Here is a 17,260-nt window from a genome sequence, read left to right as displayed (position 1 = left end):
CGGGGTTTCTTCAAAACATTTTATCCATCTTCTGAAACCGATGTTCCAGCAACCGTAGGCACCAGAAAAAAACTTTATATTAAAAAACGACATGCTTTGATGTCCTCTACAGGGTGAGTCGGGAGGATCGTGCCAAACTTCAGGAGCGTGTTGTACATAAAAAGTACATGTAAAAAAACTCAAATGTTGTTATCCGATTTTCGTTTGTTTACAAGTTATAAAGTAAATAAAATTAAAACATAAAGGTTAAGCAACATTTAGACGAAACGTTTCCTGGACGTTGGATTGGTCGTGGTGGCCCTATTAGTTGGCCTCCAAGGTCTCCAGACCTCACATCACTAGACTATTGTTTGTGGGGTTGGTTTAAAACTGAAGTGTGCAAAGTAAAAGTGGACACTCAAGATGCATCAATTCAACGCATTAGAAATGTTGCAGCTGCTATTAAAGAAAGACATGAAACAATCAGGAGCGCAACGAATGCTCTTCATAGACGAAGCCGAAAATGTTTAGAAGTTAAAGGCAATATTTTTGAACATTTACTATGATATCCAAACGTTAATTTATGGAATTTCTTATGAAATTTATAATTTTTTAAAATTTTATTTACACTATAACTTGTAAACAAACGAAAATCGGATAACAACATTTGAGTTTTTTTACATTTATTTTTCATGTACAACACGCTCCTGAAGTTTGGCACGATCCTCCCGACTCACCCTGTATACGCACCAGTTCTGTGTCGGTTGCGTCGTGAACCACTCTGTATAGACCCCTCCGACGATTTATTTAGATGTACCGTGCAAGAACACCAGGCAGAGAGGGACTTCAATGTTTACCTGGCAAATTGAACATATCTTTGACTTCCACTGGGGCGAATCTAGATGACTCACTGAAGTTCGGGGTATGCATCTATGAGTGATTATGAACCATGGAATATATTAACATATTTTGATAATTTACGTGCAATTAATGCACCGGTGAATACGGTCAGATGCCTGACCTGATGTTTCACAACCTATTTGAGAATAATCATAACTTCGAATTGAGCAAATCGGACTGTTAACTGTGGTTATAAGAAGCATCTATTTGTGCTCTCTAGTTAGTATGTGAACCACAAACTGTTTCCTAGAATGTCTTTGATAGTAGTGGCCAAAGGACTCCTCTGTAACCAGCGTCAAGACCTCTATGGAAGTTTAACTAACAAAACGGAAAAGTGTGAAGACACGAGGTGCAAGAATGACAGGATAGTTCGAAATCTATTCGAGAACGTGACTGATTAAACAGAATTTTCTTCTAAATGGATGAATCTGAAACGTTCGTTCGGATTTAAGCCCCACGTACAAAGAAGAGTCTTGCCTCTATCCACATCCAACTTGGAGGTGCGACGACATTCCCACTGCTTAGAAACCATCTATTATTCTGTTCACGTGGAAACATCCATCATATACTTAAATAACTCAGACATGTTCAGAGCTTAATGCCAAGAAAATCTGTTAAATTTGAATTTAACATACGTACGATTTTGCTATTGCTCCAAGAATTACATTTTAAAGATCGAAAGCTCAAAAGCCCGATTTTCTCTCCTTCAACGGAAAACGCCTCTGGCTTCCTCCGAACCATGTAGGTAATTACCGGATATTGTTGTAAGCCAGCTCAAACAAGTATCGCGTTCCACTGTTGAATTCCCATAAATGTTTACTATCCTATCGTTTCTTGCAAATATTTGCTCAACGTAAACACCTAATGTAAGCGTTATAACAACGCAAATCTCAACCAAACATCCCTGAGGCTTTATAAAAATTTATTTAATTATTATTGTTAACACTAATAACGTTAGGTCCCTCAACCCGCCTACCTGGCATCCCGAGTAAATTTTCCCCTAGGAAGCTAATGCTCAAATTCACCCCTTTTAGCAAGGGTTTATCTTGTTCTCTTCCGGAAATGATTTCCCGACGGAAAGTTTAACGAAGGCTCTACACGAATTCAAAATCTTAGTTAAGACGTTTTAGTTTCACTTCACAGTGTTTTCATTCGACATATTTTTGGTCAGTCCTATAATAGCCGAGTCCAAAATATGTTCGGTTCGTGTCAGTCGTTCACTGAAATGGATTAATCGCATATTTCTGATTGTACAGGGTGTTCGAAGTTGGACATAAAACCCTCTTTTTCCATGGCCTTTTATTGAGGCTTTACGTGCTACTCGAGACACCCTCTACAAGTAGCCAAATACGGGTCTTTTCAGGTTAATCTTTGTTGGGTTGAATTTGTGTTCTGCGATTGATTCCTTTGGAATTCACCAAGGGCGGTTGCCTAGTCAAATAGCACGTTAAAGCTCACACCTATGCCACAGGCAGGAATAATGGAAATGTTGGTTTTAATGTAATTGGTCTATGCCTACACGAAGATATTGGAATGTCAACACAAAGAGGAATGGAAGTTAAAAATGTTTTGTTGGAGAGATGCGAAAACTTGGCATTATAATCCTGTACCAGTCACTGACTTCCGATGTATTAGATGCTCCTTCTGCACCTCCATTTCTAGCTACGTAAACATGATATTTATTATGCATGAACTATTCATTAAATTATGCATTACAACGATTCAAATACAGCTGCTACTTTCCAGAACCATTTCTATCGATTAAAGAAGCTCTAAGGCCCAAAGGGAGTAATTTGAAATCGCTTTTCCTTCGATGACGAAAAATAGTCATTAATTAGAAGCTTAAGTAAAAGGTTCAGTATATCTGTACCTAATCAATAAGCTCGATCAACACTTATTTTTTCTGTGAGTTCTGCCTTCGTATTAACAACTGGATTACAGATGTAATTATCTTAAAGGGAGATTGGGCTCTCAAAAATAGATCCATCTTCAACTAACTTATCACCACTTCCCTGCTATCACCAGCAGGCATATTTTGATTGTACGACGGCATATTAGAATTTCTCGAAAGCTCCACATGGCCTGGCACAGGGCTGGGCAAATGACTGTTTGGAATAATCGGTTGTGGCCAGCAAAATTATTTTACTGGAGTATTTGGAAGGAACCGCAACATTTTTAAAGTACCCCAGAGAACGGACGGATAATGCTGTACTGTAATTGTACTTTACAAATATCCCCAATTTCAGGTCGGCTGGTTAATCATCTAATTGACCAACTAAGTAGATGTCATAAATTATGGCCCACTGGTGCTAATAATTTTGCTAATGAGCATTTCGCAAATTGCGTTCCAGCGTGGAGATGGATGGTGGAAATTTGCTATGTGCCCAGAGCGTCTAGCCTATCATTAGGCGTAATGGATGGCTGGATAGATAGACACATATTATTTTCCAAGGATCTTAATCTTTGTCTACGAGTTTAGCTGTTGGATATGTCAACTATACGGCAAAAAGTACATTCCGGAATTAAATGTTAATCATGTCGACAATTCTTAGGTTCGTACATCAACAAAAAGGTACCTACTCTCGACTTAAGAAAGTCAATTTCTTCATTGCAGTTTTGCTTATATTCCTCTTCAGAACGACTGTGGATTCTTCTCGATCGTTCTAGAAAATTCTTTGGGCTTCAAATTCAATTTAACGAGTCTGTTGCTTAATAACAACCAATTTTTTGATATCTTCGTAGTTGTCCCCGAAATCAGCTAAACCGGATTAAGTCCGCTTTGATCCAGGAATCCTAAATTGCAAGTAATTACAATTTTTTAATGGCGTCAACAAGAAACATAATTCTCGAATAGAAAATTAGAGCAAATCTACTGTTTCGCCTTTGATATAACCGAGATTGCTGCGTCCTCTAAAGCAATCTAAGGTAGGAGTGCTCGAATATATTCCGGTCAAAGCTGTGATAGACGGACATATAAGTTCTTAGTAAATTGCTATTTCTACGGAAACTCGTTTGATCAACTGCTGAAGTTATTTTATTTTTGTCCTGCTGGTCGTTTGAAAAAAATGATTTGAAAATGTTTTTGCAGCCATCAGGAACATCACGGTTAATCAATCCGCTTCTACTAACAAAGTTTAAAATACAAGCCTTCCAAAACCGTATTAAATACTATTTATAGATGTTCTTTATGTCCCCGTTACCGATATTGAACTAATGCATGATTGATGATTATTCCGGCAATTAGTCGTGCATCGAATTACTACTACATGCAACTGAAATGGCTGCAATTTTTAGTCAAAGTTGCTGCTCATTTCGACAGTAAAAAATATATTCGTGGCCCTATTGCAGCTGCAATAAGTTAGAAACGGACAGGACCTCACTCTTACCTTGCTCCGTTGACTGGAACTATTCTCCTGAGAAATTCAATATATGTAGATACATAGCAGCCAATTATAATCCTTCATGTAACAAGACTCCCATTTAAGCCCAAGTTATTGTGGTAAATTGAAAATTGGATTATCCAATGTACGGTTATTACCTTGTAGTGCAGTCACGTCTAATAAGCCTTGCCCTAGGAATTAGCCTGTAGATCTTAACTGACATGTTAATTTAGGGGTTTAACTCACTCAAGTGCATGTGAAATTTCAATCAATAATGCACAGATCGATGAATCGTCCAAAGATGTGAACAGATTGTCTATTCGCTATTTAATTCATGTGGGTTATTTACTTCGTTCCTTAGATCCTTAAGAGAATTTGTGTTTTAGGGGTTAGGCTGGCAAATATAGTGCTGCTGAGAGTAAAAGTCCTAATTTGTATTAACATCCCTTTGCCGTTAAATTTCCACTAAGTCTACACTAGGATTTGCATAGAGAAGAGGGCTGGAATGCCAGTTCTGGTTTCTGTTTACTCTATCAATTATTCACGTTTAAGTAAAACGAGCTACAGCACACCTACATGTTGTCATCGTTAAAATAACGCTTGTTCCAGGATAATGAAAAGACATGGAAAAAAAGTGGTTTAATATAAAAATGTGGCCTTAAGCTCCAAGCAAGTAATCGGCGCTGTTACAGGTTCATTTGCGGTAGGTCTTTGAAAATGTCGAGGGTTGTTGAGTGCTGGATCATATTTTGTTAGTTTAATCAGGGGTGCAACTCAAACAAGTCATTCGTTCAACAAGAGTAGCAAATTCTCAACATTCCGAGCAATCGGAACATTTGCGAAGATTTTGTTTCATCATATCTTGGTATAGCTGTAGTGCATTTTCCCATAAATTGGTGTCCGTTACGGCTTTTCGAGTCGTGCGATCAGAACAAAAATTAATTGAAACGGTCCTGAATTTATAACTAGTTTTAAACATTGAAAAAAGATAAGAATTTTTTGAAATGCCACTGGTGTAATGCTGCACACGTGCGGTTTAAATTCTGTCACTTATTATGCACGTCACAGACTTCATATAAGCAGCGATGCCACATCTTTTCAAAATTAATATGTAGCAAGGACGTTATAACTCACCGTAATTTCGTTATATTTGATCATGTGATGGGCAAATCTTCGTTTAGAAATGGTTCTGCTTTGGTTGGCTAATTTGTTAGCACAACTAGTTTGGTAACCACAAGCCGTCTGATTAAATGATAGTACATATTGAAATCCCTTCTTTCTTAAATACGTCAAAAAATACGCTCATAAATTCGAGAGGGAGCAAGAAAGAGAGGAAATAGTTTTGGAAGGATAGAAAGATGTGAAAATCGAAACAGGAATATAAAATATTAGATTCTTTTGCAATACCGAACTATTAAGTATGCACAATCAGAAAATGTCTTTCGCACGTTCTTTTTCTTAGTTCTCGAACTGAAAATTGACGGTAACAGAATGACAATTGCGAAAGAAGCTATTATCTACTGAATGTTCTCGAAGAAAGAAAAAAGGTAATTCACCGCCATGCTGGTCAGCTCCTGTTTATACTCAAGTGTGGTTCTTTGTGTTCTCATGTTTTTCCAAGTAAGTTAATTATGTTGTAAAGTACAGGTTGCAAATACCTCCTGTTTCCTAAATTCGACGTTTTTCCACATCGTTAACGGAACACCCGCACACAAGGCGTAACGTCCGCGGCATAGCACACGAAAAATATAAAAAAGACGCTTCCTGAGATCAAAATCAAACTTGCGACGGCGGCAATGACAAGTGTCAATTTTTAGGTTAGGGCAAACCAAAGACCAATCAATGTCGTTGCTAGACAAAGATGGCGTGATGTTAAAATGAAACTTTCGAGTTCCGATCACAGCGCTATCTAGGCGGAAGGCCCCAACTGTTGAACGCAGATGCCTATACGGAAACAAGGATGTGCGAAACAAGGACAACATGCATTGTCAAAAACGAACCTATTCGGTGATTTAGTTTTCCGCCTCTATTTTCTTTGCCGAAACGTAAACAAATTAAACGGAATGAAGACCGTGCAAAAAATATGTTTAGACATTCGAATATATTTTCATCCTGTTTTAGCATATTAAATTCATGCGGCTTGTCATTTTACATAAAGCAAATCTCGGACGCTGTATTTTGTAATGTGAATAAAAAGTTACGTGATTGGAATCATATGTAATCTCCATTAAAACTACCATATTGTATAATATCAGGTAACAAGAGACGGAGTCACGAGAGGCTTAAACTCGGGATTATTCACTGCTTTTCATTAACGAATGCTAAAATTATTTAGCCTTCCGTCCATTAAGCATCGACAACTTCCCTGAACGTGCGATTTTTCACTAATGTATGATTTTGAGCCCATGGCGATCAGTTTGGAGAGATGTTGTAACTAACACGTAATTAATCTCAACTTCATTAACGCGTGAGTGGAGCGAACAAATCCCCATTATTAATCGCCGTCATTAATTGATTTGTTCATTAAATAACAATAAAACGAGATGTGTAGCAGCTGCACAAACATGAACGCAAGATTAAAATGTAGAATTTTAGGCGGCCTTTGGCTTACCGACCGAGGTGTTAGAGGTTGAGGAGCCTTTGTGGGGATCTCGAAAACTGCGAGATAACACATACATAAATATAAAATCAAAACTGAGTATTTTCAAACGGAGCGCCCTGTGCACTAGTTCACCCCTGGCGTCTGCTGTTCATGAGGAGCCTCCAGATGCGATTTTTACATATATCATCTGAAAAATTTCCGAGTTATTTCACAGATTCGTGATACTGTAATATGAATTTCCGCTGACAACATTATCCGCGAAATATTAACGAAATTCCTGGAGAATTTTCCGAACTAAGAAAACGCGCATTCAAGTAAATCTATCAGTCTCCTAAAGGGACTGATAAATTTACAATGCAATTAGGAACGCGGCTTTCCAATCAAGTTAGCAATTAAGGAGATAATCAGAATTCATAACTTCTAACGTGTGAGGAAATGGCGGTTGAAAGGCTGGCGTACTAATTAAATGGAGCCTCGTGAGCTTCCGAAATTGCATGTGCTTTATTGCTATAGAGCAATTTAGTTTGTGCTCCGTTAGTCTAGCTCCGGACTCCAAAAAAGTTAATCCCGTAGAGGGACACACACGTCAAAATAAAGGAGAAACCTTTTAGAAGTAAATAATGCGGGGGAAAATGGTTCCGAGTGATCAGAGCGAGGTAACAATATTTTCTAAAAATAAATTAATTTGGCCTGCTCAAATCTCGCCAAAGCTTAAAGTACAGTGTGCGTCCCATCTATCATGATTTCAGTCGAGACTGAGCTGCTCAACTTCCAGACGCCATTAAGTAATTTCGTTTGCGAGAAATTCAACGTAATTAAAATGCTTAAGGTTTGTTGAATGTACCTGTGTTTATGCTAGACGGATTTCGCTGCGAACCTCTAAAATAAAAATAGAACACTGCCTATATCAGGTCTGTCGATTTGAGAGGAAATTCATAAAGCATTGTCCAAAGTTTCCAAAATGAAAGCAATTTCCTTCATGCTTGCCTCACATCTCATGTAATATTGTGCTCGCTATTGCATTTTCTCCCTTCATAAAGGAAAGCAATATCTAGTTTATAACTCTTAATAAGCAATTCTTGGCGAACTAATTATTGAAGTTCGTACATTTTGAAGTTCTCTCATGTTTCTTTGTTGGAACAAGCCTATTACGTTTTACAAATTGAACAGAATTGAATAAATCGAATAACATTATATTTTCTTCCTATAAAGTCCAAGTAAAGTTCTCAAAGAATCCGAAATTCAATAACTTGTTTGGGACTATTATTTGGGACGGCAAAGCGAGGAGAATCCTTTCTTTTACTGGGGCTTAAACTTCGGAGGAAACTGCGGACATGCAGTGGAGATAGAAAATTCAATCAGAAGTTAAAGCTTCGCTCGCTCCTAATCGACCAAGACATTATTGCGAAAGTCGACAGTGTATGTTTTACCTTTTATTTTCACCGCACGAGTCTGGAAATATACTTCTGGCAAGAGCATGGACCCACGAATCCATGCCGCAATAGTCTAATTGTTCCAGCGTGACGTTTTGGCAAAACGTTCCGGTTCGAGTGGCTTAAATTAAAAACGTTAATTCGTAGAAGGAATATTTTAAGATTCAGAGGATTTCACCTTTATTCGATTCTTTCTGAGCCTTTCGGTCCGAAGAATCCTTAAATAATCCTAACGATCAAAATACTGGTTTGGCAGGATTAATACTACAAACTGCAAAGAGAATTGAATTTTTTCGCCTCAGAACACCTGAACGTTGTTTTGCGAATGTGAAATTTTAGAGATCAAATTGTAAAAAGTGCCTTTGTGGCTCATCTCTAGCTGTTAAATCATGTTTAAGAATTTTATTGTTCCCTTTATCTTGTCTTTCTCGTATTCTTGTATTTCCTTTGTGTTTTATGTGAAATGCTCAATGTTGATATTAATTTGAAAACCGTCGGGATAGAAGAGTTCCTAACAATGAACAGCACTCTCATGGAAAAAAAAACATATTTAGAAGATGCAGAAATTCTATTGGAAACTCGATTTCCCGTCTTTTCGCAACAAATTTTAAAGGAACTTTCGCGCTTCAGTAAGTCGCCCCAGTTATAATAAATTAAAATTGAATTTTTCCTCCGTAAGCACTGCACGAGCATAATAAATGTCAGCAAAATGTGTCCAAGTTTCCTTACCAAAGAAGCAGCAACCTTCGCAAAAGTTAAACTTATTTAAATTAGTCGAGAGTTCCAAATTATCTCCAGATTCTTACATTATTGTGCATACAACAGAGGATTAAAAAGTTTTTGAGATTTTAATTTGAAAAAAATCTATTTATCAGCTCTTTAAAAGCGATGGAAAGTTTCCAGACTGAAATGTTTGCCTGGATGCGAAATTAAAAAACACCACTAACAAGTTTTCCCGCATCTAGTAAGACGGACTCCTGGAGCTCCTCCTTCTTTATGGATTTACGTGATTTTCGGTTGGATAACCTCTTTTTATGGAGGTTCTAATATGAGCGGCAGAGGAAGGTCGTATTTTGAACATTCCATGTTTTTGTAAATCTCAGTCTATTAAAGGAAAAAATACTCTGGAAAACTGAAACCTTCAAAAAGCTACCGAAAGATTCAGTAGTATCCTCAAATTTATTTCTAAAATGCAACAGAACCGTGAAAATGTTCTTTGAGCGTATTTGCAAAAGCGACTGACAAATCGCAACGGAACAACTTACCTCGCTATCGTTGCTGTGAAGCTTCAAGATGTAACCAGGCAACAGATCCTTCCTCAGGTTCACGTCCTCCAAAGCCAAATGGGCGGCAGGCATGCAGGCCTGCCCGCCCTGCCACCCAGCGCTGCCCGCAATTGGGAATATTCCACCTATGTGAAGCACGTTTCCGTCGTCTAAGGCCTCCCGCGTGTATCCGCCACCCACCAGCTCTGTCAGACATGCGAGGAGTATTGGAAGCGTCCATACTGTCCATGGTACTACTTGTTGCTGAAATAAGAAAGACCACGGTCCAATAGAGCGTTAAAAGGCAATTATTGGGGTTTTGACCAAATGGTTCGGGATTGGGAAAATTCGGGGTCCGATATGGTTTAAAGTGACGGTCCAGTACACCTGGTGTATAAGCCCGTACTTTGGAACGACGTGTAAGGGGATAATTTAAGGGTTGATTTGGGGCAAAACGGTGTTTTAATTAAGAATGTTAGCGGGAGAAAGATAAACTCGTCTTTCAAAGATATCAGCTCTAGAATTGCGCGCAAATAGAGGAGGAAGGTGATTAACAAAGTGGCTCAGCTTAATTTAAAGTCTCTCATATAATAAGAGGAAAAATATCAGAGTTTCAAAGTGTAACTGTTGTTGACATTTCTAATGAAAAATGATGTTTAATTAAGCCCTAGGGGCCAAATTTAGATGGCGGAACGGTCCGATCGATGCGACGGCCAAGTGAGGAAAAACGTGCTGTTCTTGACACACTTCTGCTTGCATACATTAACCCTAAATTTCGAATTTTCCACAATATCACCTGTAGAATTTAACCCAGTTTTTTGTGTAGTGTTTATTATTTATATTTTAGATTTCCCGACGAGATACGGCACGAAATGGAAATAAGGAGGGCATGCTGTGGCTTGTGCTACCTAAAACTATTAATTATAGTGTCAGATCTTGCCGGGTTCCTTTTTGGTGTAAACTGATAATTATCGTATTTTGCCCTTTCGAAGAACAGAAGTGGCTCCGGGAAATTTGAAAAGATTGATCTTCGGATTCGAGGACTGACCTGGCTCGCTGTATTCAACCGGTTGGTCATCTAGGAAAGTGGAACCCAGCCAAGTCTTACGCGATTGAAAACTGAATTATTTTCAACTCCAGATAGCAATATTGTTCATATAGCTTATTGGTCCTCCAAGCTTACGTTTCCGGAGAGTCTCCTTATGAGATAGCGGAATTATTAACTCACATTATTTTGTTATATTTCTCTCGAGGAACCTTTAGACAATAAATGAACTTAGGGGATGCTTAAGGGTAACTTAATTGAAATTCTCCTTCGCTGACTTTTCAAATTTGTAAACAAAATGAAATTACTTCTAGCCCAATATTGCTAAAATATTTGAACAAAATTTCCTTAACGATGATCCTCAATCCATTATTCATTACCTTCTAGTTGAAATAAAAGCCGTAAAAGTCTCTTCGTGTTCTCATTTCTTCTTCCAGAGTCACGTGTTTTTCTTATAACCTTCAGCAAATTTCATTTTGCCCAGTCTTAGGGCCGTTCGTTCCCTACATCAAAAAGTAATGTTGCTGACGTCGTTCTGTATAGAAAGGGCCTGAATACGTCATTGCCTGTGGCGGTTTGACGAGAGCTGCAATTTGCGAGTTTATTTGCCTATTTTCCACCTGGTGCTTATACATCTCTTCGTGAAGTCAACGTCATAAATAAGCGATAACTATGCGAAAGATCAGTGATATTTCGCGTTATGAGGTTGTAAAACATGGATATATGCAAGTGTGAGCTTTTATGAAAGTTTCATAGCGTTCAGCAGAAATACCTTATCTAGAGTTCATTTTGTTCAGCACAAATTTACCCTGTTATGAGCTCCATATCTGCATATTCGCCACAGTATTTGTACAACTTAGAAAATTTCTGCCTGCCTCAATTAAATAGAGCAGAAGCTCAAAGGAAAAAAGATAAGAGGGTCCTTCGAGGATGCAAAAACTCTTTAGATGGATTTACTGTGGAGATTGAGCAGGAGGAGTCCTTCCAACAAGAGGATGTATTTGAACGACTCTTCGCACAAATTTGCATAATGTCCAATCGTTGCCGGAATGCGGCTCGTCCATTTATTTGCGCCTGCAGCTCGCCTCAGCCATTCTCCAATTGCTCAGTCTCTCTGCGATAAAAGAGCGGAGCCCGAAGCCTAGTTTCTGCGATTAAAATTAAATTTTCGAGTAAATTTTGATAAGCAAAAACCTTCGGCACCACACCCAACATTTTAACCAACTCATTTTCCGTGAAGGCCACACAAAAAAGCTCACTTTAAGACCATTCCGCGTCGGACTTTGGCATTGAGAACAACATCCATCCAAGGTTCAAACTGAGCTAAACTAAGCTTCTTTTAATTCCACATGTTTACTCACTAGCACACGCCAATCCCTAACTCTCTTTATCCGTATACCATCTAAATTGAGGATCCAATTAAATTAAAAAAAGGGAATCAAAGAGCGCTCAGCCCGACTCCTCGCAGCTTAATTCAATTAAAGCCCCCGGAAAAAATTGTACTCCCGTGCGATTCTTTGAAGCTCGCAGGGAGCAAAACCCCGCTTCAGTTTAAAAAAACCTGGCCAGGTCTTAATTTGAAGGTTATCAGGGGTGGTCAGTACCGAACTTAGGGGAACGCTACCTAAGAATAATTAACGGCGACATTGTTAGGCGCTGAGGTTTTCGTGAAGAATGAAGCCTTAATTAAAGCTCTGAACTCTCCGACTGAAAAACTGAACTGTGCCATTCGCTGCAGACGAAAGTTTTTTAACGAAGACCCAATACTACCAGAAGTACATTAGATGTAAATAGTGGCACGTGGTAATATCAGGCATTAGGTTTGTGCAGATTTTTTGAATTTTGATACGGCATGTCCGTGAACTGCAAATTGGTATCAATTTAGTGGACCCGGTACCATCTGTAGTCAGCGAGGTCGTCGTGATTGTGCAATTTCTATCCCACACTGTCTGTCCAAGATCTTCGAGAACGCAGCAATAAATAATCGATACCGGCTACATAATACAAACAGTCTATAATCTGTCTGTCCGAATAAGCTGACTAGTACGTACTCTTGACCTAGATCTGCTCGAATTCATTAACCTTCTAATCCGTGTGTTTAGCATATTGGTTTGTTGAGCAGTTCCCCAGGGCACTATTGCCGTTAATCGATACTAAAATTGATGATCTATAGATCGCTCACAGGATTAAAGCTGACTCTCAGTGATAAAAAGACATTGAACATTGTTCTATTCCGTACAAAATTCAATTACAGTCCGAGATGGAACTTAATTGAAATGTACCCCCCGCGGCATTAGCAGTGAAAATTCCTAATTGTAAGCCGACTAAGACATTGTCCTTTAAATTAAATAGACCGGGAGCATTCATTCCAATCAGGCTGGAAATTCCGGACAACATCACAGAGATTGAAAGCTTCATGAAATTTTTGCCAACAAATAAAGTGGAAAGTGGAACATTTTACTTCACATCACTCCTGGAACCTAACTTCCATGCAAACACTTAATGAAAACGTGTGACAAAGGCGAAGTGAGCGGCAGCAACTCTAACTCTCGATGGAAGTGGGAATGAAGTTATTTATGCAAAGATAACTTGACCAGAAAGTTACGCCCCTGGCGCAACTGAAACGTTGTATTATGATGTGAAGTTTGTTCGAAAGTTGCCGGATTTAACGTCGGGTGCTGACAGGAATGGAGCTGGAAAATGGAAGTGCAGATGAATTTTAATTTTTGAAATTCGTACGTTTACACTCCAAAGCTCCTCGATTCCCTTGGTCCACTATGCAAATGCGCCAGAGTCAGACGTACGGGGATGGTCCCGGAAGTGCCCAACCTCACGTACAGATGGCGATTTTTTGTTAAAACTTGTCTACATTACCCAAACCTAACCTCAAAAACTTTATGTCTAAAATTGATTTGTGGTTGCTTTGGGGCCGTTTTTCGAGATTTTGCGAACATAGGAATAATTAGTCATCGAGGCGTGATTCAATACTTTGACTTGAAAGGCCTTAATTCGTCCAACATCAAAGCGAAGCTACATGGATTCCATCCTAGGAGCATCTGGTCCTTCGTTAACTACTCTAAAATAGAGGGCGGCCGAATTTAAACGCGCTCATAGGAGCTGTCAAGACGAACTACGCAGTGGTCGATCCGATAACACTCCAGATCTGGCCACTCCAGATATTGTGGCGAAAGTCCACAAAACTCTATTGGAAGATAGGCATTTTCAAAATAACTTTACGTCGCACTTTGACCCAACAATGGGATGTCAAAAAGCCATGCGCAAGATGGGTGCCGCGATTACTCGCAATCGAACAAAAACAGTGCCGTAAGGGTGTTTCAAAGAAGTGCTTGGCAAAGTTTCGCAGAGATAAAGCCGGGTTTTTGCATCGATTCATAACCATTTATGGAAAGTGGATCCATCATTGCACACCCGAGACGAAAGAGGAGTGAAAACAACGAAGTCGTGGGGGGGAAACGGCTCCGAAGAAGGCGAAAACCGTTCCATGCAACCTGTGCCCTCGTCTTCCTGCAGGGAAGGTGATGACGTTAATTTTTTTTTGGGACGCACGGGGGATCATTTTCTAATGGCGATCTCCCCAAAGAAAGAACAATAAACGGAGAATATTATATACATTTTTTTACAGAATTTTAGTGAAAAAATTAGGAAAAAGCGACTGCACAAAAAGAAAGTCTTGTCCCGGCAAGACAACGCACCAGCCCACACTTCCGTAATCGCGACGGCCAAAATCAATCAACTTAGTTCCCAACTTTTTCTTTGTCCGCGTCATTCTCTGGATTTAGCCCCGTCAGATTATTTTCCATTTCCAAACTCGAAAAAATGGTTTGGCGGAAAGAAATTTTCCAATAATTAAAAGGCGCCGCCCGAGGTTAATGCCTATTTTGGAGCATTGGAAGCCCTCTACTATAAACTGTGTTTAAAAGTAATAGAATATCGCTGGGAAAAACGTGTCAGTCTTAAAGGAGTCCATGCTGAGAAATAATGTGATGTTTCTCAAATTTTATTTTCCTCCTAGACTTAGCTCGGGTACTTCCGGAACTATCCGATCTGAAGAATGCCTCCCGTTAGCTTCAACGTACCACTGCTGGTTCCACCTGCAGAACGGCACGCCCGCACACAATGCCTGAGGCAGCAACAACAGCAGAGAGCGGGAATATCTATCTCATCGGTTTCCAGGTGTTGCTGATCTCCACACGGTCCTTGGGACATTAAAATCCTGCGGTTTTTAATCATTTTACATTGACGTAATTCGTTACTGACGTAATCTGATTACTTGGATCGTTCAGTTTCAAGCGGTAATGATAAGCCATACCCGACTAAATCGCTTACTTTGAGATACCCTTCGCAACCCACAAATATTAAAGAAATGCGGCAATTTCTTGGCCTGGCTGGATATTTTCGGAAGTACGTGCCGGAATTTTCAGTTAAAACAGAGTTATCTCAAATCTATTGAGAAAGGATGAACTCGGGAGGTGGATCGAGCAGCGTACTCGGGCTTTTCAATATGTCGTAAATGTCCCCTCGACCGAACCCGCATTGCCCATTTTTAATCCAAAGCTTACACGATATATGAGCTTTGTAGCACATTTGCTGCCAGCGCTAGCTGAGGCTAGTTCCGAGTAGAATAATAGTATCAGGGACACCATAAATACCATAATCTGCCAGTGACGGTTCAGCTCTATTACGGCTCATTTCGACGCTGTTTTCACCCGACCCCAAGGAGGCGATTTGCGCTTTGAACGGTTATTTTGTAAAGAAGAAATTTAACGCATATTGAACGTTTAAAGCTCAGTTCCGCGATGCATGGACGAAACGTCTCACGCATTCATTCGTAAAAGCCCAACTAGGATTTGAACGTGGGAATTGTTCGTCTTCTATGTAGAAAGGAAGTTCTGAAAAATTGCCATGAAATTTGTCATTCAAAATACAATATATTTTTAAGCAACTTAGCTGAACGAGTACAACAATGCAAAAATCTTCAATTCAAATCCCCGAATGCCCGTAGACTGTGAGGAAATTAGTAACTTTTTCAAAGTATTCATAAAACTTTACGTCTTAAGAGTTGACTCAATATTTGGCCCCTGCGTTCATTTTAACTTTTCATAATGAAATTATTTGTATTCAGCGAATGCAGAGTCCCGTGATAAAACTCGAAGATAATGAGCCTCCATTACGGATCGTTAGCAACTATCTTTGCATGCCTAATTACGTGGACTTTCCTCTAATGATCAAGATGGAGATGGGCAATTTCGGATTCGTACATTTTTCATAAACTAAAAATTTAATGACCTTGGCGGAATTAAGGCGTTTTTACTGCACGATTTCTCAATATAACAAATGGAGACGCATTCTGGCTTGAAATTGGATACTGCTATATCATCCTCCTGAAGCTCAAAATATATGTTGCAATACTAATCTCGTTGCCTTTGCGGCAACATAATGCTCGAAGTAACTTATTCTAGCAGAAATTTATGGTTTGCAGCTATTCTAGTCGCTTTTCCGAATACTTTACTAGGGAGATAACTGAATTCTATACATGTGTTGCAAGTTACCCAGTGGAAAATTATTTTATAGCGAGCATGGCTGGAGGGATATTTATGTTAGCACAATGAAGATGAACGTTCTACCTGAGATATGACAAAGCTTAATATTTTGTCTTGAAAGGTTCCGTAAAAATGTACTGCGCCCGTTGACGCAGGCTTCAACGGTATTTTTCATACAGAATATTTCATTAAAGCCTCGACGACTTGGATCATCAACGAAGGATTTATTGAATATATCTAGTTCCCACTTGTTGAAAAGGGCAACAGCGTTTCAAGAAACGAGACGCTGCTTCAATAACGTCCGAAAAACCTTGTACAGGGCATTTCAGAAACTGGTGTCAAACTTGAGCAGGTCACCGAGGACAGAATTTTCGCACATAAACCTCCAGTCGAAAATAAGCCGTTTTCGCTCTGGACAATTTTCGTCGAAAAATGTCCTGTTTTTTCGTTCGCACTAAAAATCACCGATATTTCGATGATTTTCATGAAGCCGTGTGTTAAAACGTTCCTATGGAGATACAGGATAGAATGCGGCCAAAAACACGACGATGCACCTGCACGTTTTGCCGGTTCGCCTAAACCTACGATCCCGTGAACGATGGATCGAAAGAAGAGGACTCATCAGTCGGCCAGCGCGAAGCCCCGATTTAACCCCACTGGATTCCTCCCTCTGGGGCGACATCAAGTCCTTGGTCTATAAAACCCCTGCAACCACCCACGAGGTGTCTTGCAGAGAGTCGTAGTAGCTTGCCTTTCGTGTAGCAAGGCCAGCACATGCTACAAAGAGTGCGCGATTCCATTATTCGCCGGACAAATTTATGTAACGAGGTCGCCATTTTGAACGACGATTACAAATTTAATATTTTTATTTCAATTGACTAAATTTTCCAGATTGTCGCCGATACAGGGAACGGTGTAACGCTTTTCACGCTCTTGAAGCATGGCCATAATAAGAGAAAAATTTTCCATTCACAGCCGCGTTAGTTTCAGAATGCTGAACGGGACTGTGTCGAAGATTCATGGCGAAGGCGAGGACTACATTTCTGAGCATAAATTAAACTTAAAATTTCGCCAAACGGAGAAAAGTTTGCGCAA

General features: G+C 39.5%; 1 protein-coding gene across 3 annotated transcripts in view; it reads right to left on the bottom strand.

Annotated features, from left to right (window-relative positions):
• The window catches only part of GABA-B-R1 (gamma-aminobutyric acid type B receptor subunit 1), a 101,002-nt gene that overhangs the window by 37,698 nt on the left and 46,044 nt on the right, over nucleotides 1-17,260 (bottom strand). For 2 of the 3 annotated variants that reach the window (XM_066282910.1, XM_066282911.1), the window contains exon 2: nucleotides 9,560-9,823. In XM_066282910.1, coding sequence (XP_066139007.1) covers nucleotides 9,560-9,823 — 264 coding nt within the window. Of the gene's footprint in view, nucleotides 1-5,917; nucleotides 6,058-9,559; nucleotides 9,824-17,260 lie in introns of those variants that run through there. The other variant, XM_066282912.1, reaches the window with a different exon arrangement.

The sequence above is a fragment of the Euwallacea fornicatus genome, chromosome 5 (assembly GCF_040115645.1).
Source record: "Euwallacea fornicatus isolate EFF26 chromosome 5, ASM4011564v1, whole genome shotgun sequence".
Taxonomy (NCBI): domain Eukaryota; kingdom Metazoa; phylum Arthropoda; class Insecta; order Coleoptera; family Curculionidae; genus Euwallacea; species Euwallacea fornicatus.
This window is presented reverse-complemented; position numbering and strand designations above follow the sequence as displayed.